The sequence below is a fragment of the Lygodium microphyllum genome, chromosome 1 (assembly GCF_053477565.2).
Source record: "Lygodium microphyllum isolate KBCC chromosome 1, Lygodium_microphyllum_v1.1.10, whole genome shotgun sequence".
Taxonomy (NCBI): Eukaryota; Viridiplantae; Streptophyta; class Polypodiopsida; order Schizaeales; family Lygodiaceae; genus Lygodium; species Lygodium microphyllum.
The window spans coordinates 110,202,288-110,206,909 of NC_141135.1; the positions used below are offsets into that span (position 1 = coordinate 110,202,288).

Here is a 4,622-nt window from a genome sequence, read left to right on the forward strand (position 1 = left end):
CATACCCACGTATGCTCGAGCATGCGCACAGAAAAGTGATCATTGGAGCAAGAAATAATATGTTATTGCCCGCTAAGTAAATTTATTGCAACGTATCCGTGCTTACAAGTTACCAGAACATTTTCTGGTCGCCCAACTAGGGCATACGTCCCTGCCCATTGTTGATGCAGAAATAACTCGATTGGGCAGACGATACGCCTGTGCCTCAAGGAAATTGAGGCAGATCACTAGCATAACAAGAAGAGTGAAGTGAAGCCTAGTCCAGGAGCTTTCGACTGCTCTTGCAACCAAAACAGCAAGCAAGTAGTGGTTCATTTGCCTGCGGTACCTATCTGAGAAGGAGAACCAGGAAAGCTTCAATGAGCTGGAAGGCTCTGATTTAATGAATCATGGTCACCTATGCAGCAGTAGCACTGCAAGTTTTCTTTAAGATATTACGTGCTAATCTTGCTGATTGTCAAAACTTCAATGAAGATATACCAGGCCCAGAATTTCCATACCTTCTGTTCTGTAGGGAGTTACTGTAGTACGTGAAACTACATATGATCTTTTCTATTTCCAAGAATGAACTGGAAGATGACATATGATCTTCTTTTCTCTTTTCAACAAGAGAATGAATAAGACCAAGTTCATAGAATCTCTGATTTCAACCCCAATTCAAACTTGCTCTCCCAGCCAAGAAGTAATGTTGACATCAAAAGCTAAACAAGTTCTTTTCTGTTAATTGTAGTTCCACATTTGCTAGAACATTGAAAGGGAAGGAATCTCGAACAGGCCAGCAAGAAACGTTTTATTACACCAATTTAACCTCTAGCACAACCTGAACAGTAATAAAACAGCATGTCATCTGACATTTTGAATATAGACGGGCAAATAACTAGAAAGCAACTTTAGGACAGGTATATAACAGTAGCAACCAGTATGTTGCAGCACTACTGATCACACTGTCACAAAGAATTGTAATCAGGTGCCCATCCAGGCTGAATAAAACATGTCACTCTTACTACTACTGACACGCTCACAAACGAGCATAGATGTAAAGAACAACTGATGAAGATCCCACAACTGTTATACCAAGGCATGAACTAGAAAATTTGCCCTTATCCATGATACAACAGGAAAAACTGTCTAGAGGGTTTAAATGAATGACACATAAAACTGGCTGCATGCAGCATGAAGCTTGAAAAGGTATACCAGGAAACTTGGTCCCTGCAAAGAGTCGATATATATGGCCTGATTTATAGAATCTCTTTAGAGTATCTCCAATGGAGCGATTGTTAGGTTTGTTTGGCGCTTGACCTGCATGGTGTACTTCCAATAATACAATCCAAAGTGGTGACCATGCTGTCAACCCCTGACATCAAATGATCTTTGTTGTAGGTCATAAGCCTGCACGGTCATAACTCCAACACTGACATAATCATTAATGCACCATCTCACTTAGAACAGCTTCAAACTTCACATCAAAGGTATGTTTTCTAGAGTCTCAGAAGAAAATATATCCAATGGTGCATTCACACTGTTCACTCTAGAATTACAAGCACCAGGAATTGGCATCGACCCTGCATGGTCAAGGTATACGACCACAACACTGATATCATCATGAATATACCTCCTCGCACCTGGCTCAAGCTTCCGTAGCTCAGAATAATGCATATCCTGTTTCTCAGCTGCTCGCTGAAGTGCAGCTCTGATAAGCCTTTTAGCAATGCCCTGCAAAGAAACATAGCTGCTGTCAACTAACGAAAGCCTTAGCATTAAATTGAACAGCTTATAACTTTGAATCACATTTGGTGAAAAAACTCAATACAAAACACATACATTTCGCGAACCTCTCTGCACCATGTCAACTGCATCCTTGTCAGTTATCTGTTCCCACAACCCGTCAGATGCAAAGATCAAAAATCGATCCTCTGCAACAAATGTATGTTCATGAATTGATGGTTCTGCAGTTAGAACTGGCTTCTTCAATACCACTGGCAAACCAACATTGGCAAAATGGGGATCTCTATTCAGTTCAGGCCTCTTCAAATAAACATCCCCAATAGACCTAGATACCTGTGGCCACCCAACAAAAAACATGTGCAGGATTCCTATCAGAAACAAAGTGCAGCATACACAAACTGAAGTTAGGAGACACAAATATGGTTACCATGAATTATTGCCAGAAGTTCAGATTTCAACAGACCTGTATTATGCCCTTGATGCGCCAAGCTCCACGTTTATACACAACTATGTGAGCATCATCTGGATGCTGAGCTTTAAGCTGCTCACGCACCTCTGCATTTGCTGCATTGTGCTCTTCAGAAAGCCTAACTGGTGCCACGTGACCTTCCCTTACAGTGCCTAGAACAACCCTAGAATCTCCTAGATTGGCCACGTACAAATTATTTCCTGAAATTACACCTACAAGGCAGCATGATCCAACTGAAGCTATTCGAGGCTTTGTATGCCAATTCTTATCAACAAGACCAACAAACTCTTCCTCTGTTGTGCGAAAGGCTTCAGTGAGAACTCTGGATGACATTCCCCCAAATTCCTTTGCAAAGCCTAGTAAATAGTGTCATTTCAGACATTGATTAATAGAGAAAACAGGAGGACCCAAAAGAGGGAAAGTTTTACAGACTAATTTATAACTATCACCTTCAATTTTCGAGAACAGTCGATTTGTGATAAAGCGAGCAGCCTCTGGTCCTCCATGTCCATCATAGACACCAATAAAGGTCCCATAAGGGCCGGTCTTCACTTGGCTTTGATCCTCTAACAGTTCGTTAGCCTGTACAACTGCAATGGAGAAATCCCCAGTCGCATAATGTGTGAGATCCTTGTGCCAAAGAAGAGCATCCTGATGGCTACCAACAACACCAGAACTAGACTGCAGATACCGTTCCACAGGCCGCCAGCATGCCAAAAAAACGTTTCTCATTAGAGAACGCTGAGGCACAACGTTCACCAAGAATGCTACGACCTTCCCTTTTGCTCACAGTTACTCGTTTCCTTTCTGCTGGAACCTAGATCGGATTGAAAGGCCTTCCTTGAGGGAAAATCAGATTCTGATCAGACAACAGAAGACATGTACGTAAACTGTCTCCAACTCTACTTTCTTTAGGAAGGTTACCCTTCAGGAAAAACATCTGACCTCTAGAGAGGCACGCACTTATGGATGGCCAGACGCAAGAAGAAGATCAAGAACGAATTACAGGTTTGCTGCAAGTAAATGAAAAAGCAAATGACAGGCAAGAAGGACTCGAGCTATTTGTCAGGTGCGGAGTTGTGAAAACAGCGAGGTTATGTACATGTGCACCAGAAGCTGAAGCAATGGAAAAGTTGAAGGTCGAGGGTAAACGAAACGAGGGGAGCCTTGCCAGAGCGAGGCAAAGAGTTTGCCTCCGTCAGCACACAGGCGATCAGTTGAAAGAAGTGGAGAAGATTGATGGTTTGAGAATACGTGTGATCAAGGATTGTCCTAACAGACAAGTCTCGCCGTCCCCAGCCGGTTAGATAAACGGCAAGATGAGAGAATGCTTACGGTTGAAAAGCACTTATTACGCCACTGTATCGACCACTTTCAAGGCTCATAATCATCACATTCCTTTCTTCTTTTTTGTTCCCTGCGTACACGCAGATAACCTCCTTCCTTGCCGATAGCAGATCCAAGCGCTTCTATGGCTGCGTAGAAAACGCCCTTGAAAGGATAGTAATAAAACGGATTTAAAGCTTTCCTGATAAGCACAAGCTTGATACAAGGCCGTAACAAAAGACTAATACACAGGATTTTGATATAGGAGCTGTGACAAGAGGCTTTCCAATTTCGGGATACCTGTCCACCTGTGTAAATACATTTTAAGCATACTTCTTCTCCTCGAAGGAAGCCATGTCTGCTATCAACAGAAGCTCCGAGTTAAAATACTTTCAGCTGTTCCCAGGGCTTGATCATGTAAAGAGGCGTTGAAGGTGATAACAAGGCAAGTGGCTGGATGCTTAAAGAACAGGATTCTTGCAGTAAGGCCTTCTTCCTGCTCGGGCTGGCTGGGGCAGAGAAGGTTTGAGCTCTGGAATCCCTCGTCGCTACGTTTGTTACTATGTCCGAACCCCTAAATACTGCAAAAGAAGCGACAGGATCATCGCCACATGCATCGGGACGGCGAGCACCGGGACCTTTAGACGGCGAATGCAGATTTCAATGGAAGAAGGCGAGGATGGAGCCATGAAGGCCTCTTCCTTCTGCTGACGCCTTCTGTGTGAGAAAGTTTGTGCAATACAAAGATTGCAAGTTAAGGCAAACAAAGTTAAGGGAAAGTCCCCATTAGCCTTTTCATTTGAAAATTATTGTAACCTTTGGTGGTTTGCCCAACTTAGTGCTGACAGCCTATCTACTCACATTCCATAAGTTTAGAGCCCGAAAGACCTCCGTCCTCTATTCGAAGAAGGGGAGTGGAGAGAGAGACATTCTTTTTTTTTTAACCATAAGCGCGGTGAAATTATATTAAAGAGGAGACAAACATTACATCAGAGCTGGCCACAGAGGGCAAACCCAACTAGCCATCTTGGCTTCGATACATCATATACATGGCATTGACATCAAAAATGTGCTGGCGACAGCACTGCCTACATAGCTTAGA

The 4,622-nt window shown here is 43.1% G+C and overlaps 1 protein-coding gene across 1 annotated transcript; it reads right to left on the reverse strand.

The window, feature by feature from the left end:
• Window positions 1-862: 862 nt before the first annotated feature.
• Window positions 863-4,274, reverse strand: LOC148041540 (putative protein phosphatase 2C 78). Its single transcript, XM_087680647.1, has 4 exons — window positions 2,644-4,274; window positions 2,189-2,550; window positions 1,822-2,058; window positions 863-1,713 (listed from the first exon to the last, which is right to left on the reverse strand). Exons 1-4 carry the CDS (start codon window positions 2,924-2,926, stop codon window positions 1,459-1,461), a joined length of 1,137 nt encoding a protein of 378 aa, XP_087536773.1. The 5' UTR covers window positions 2,927-4,274; the 3' UTR covers window positions 863-1,458.
• Between the last annotated feature and the right edge of the window lie 348 nt (window positions 4,275-4,622).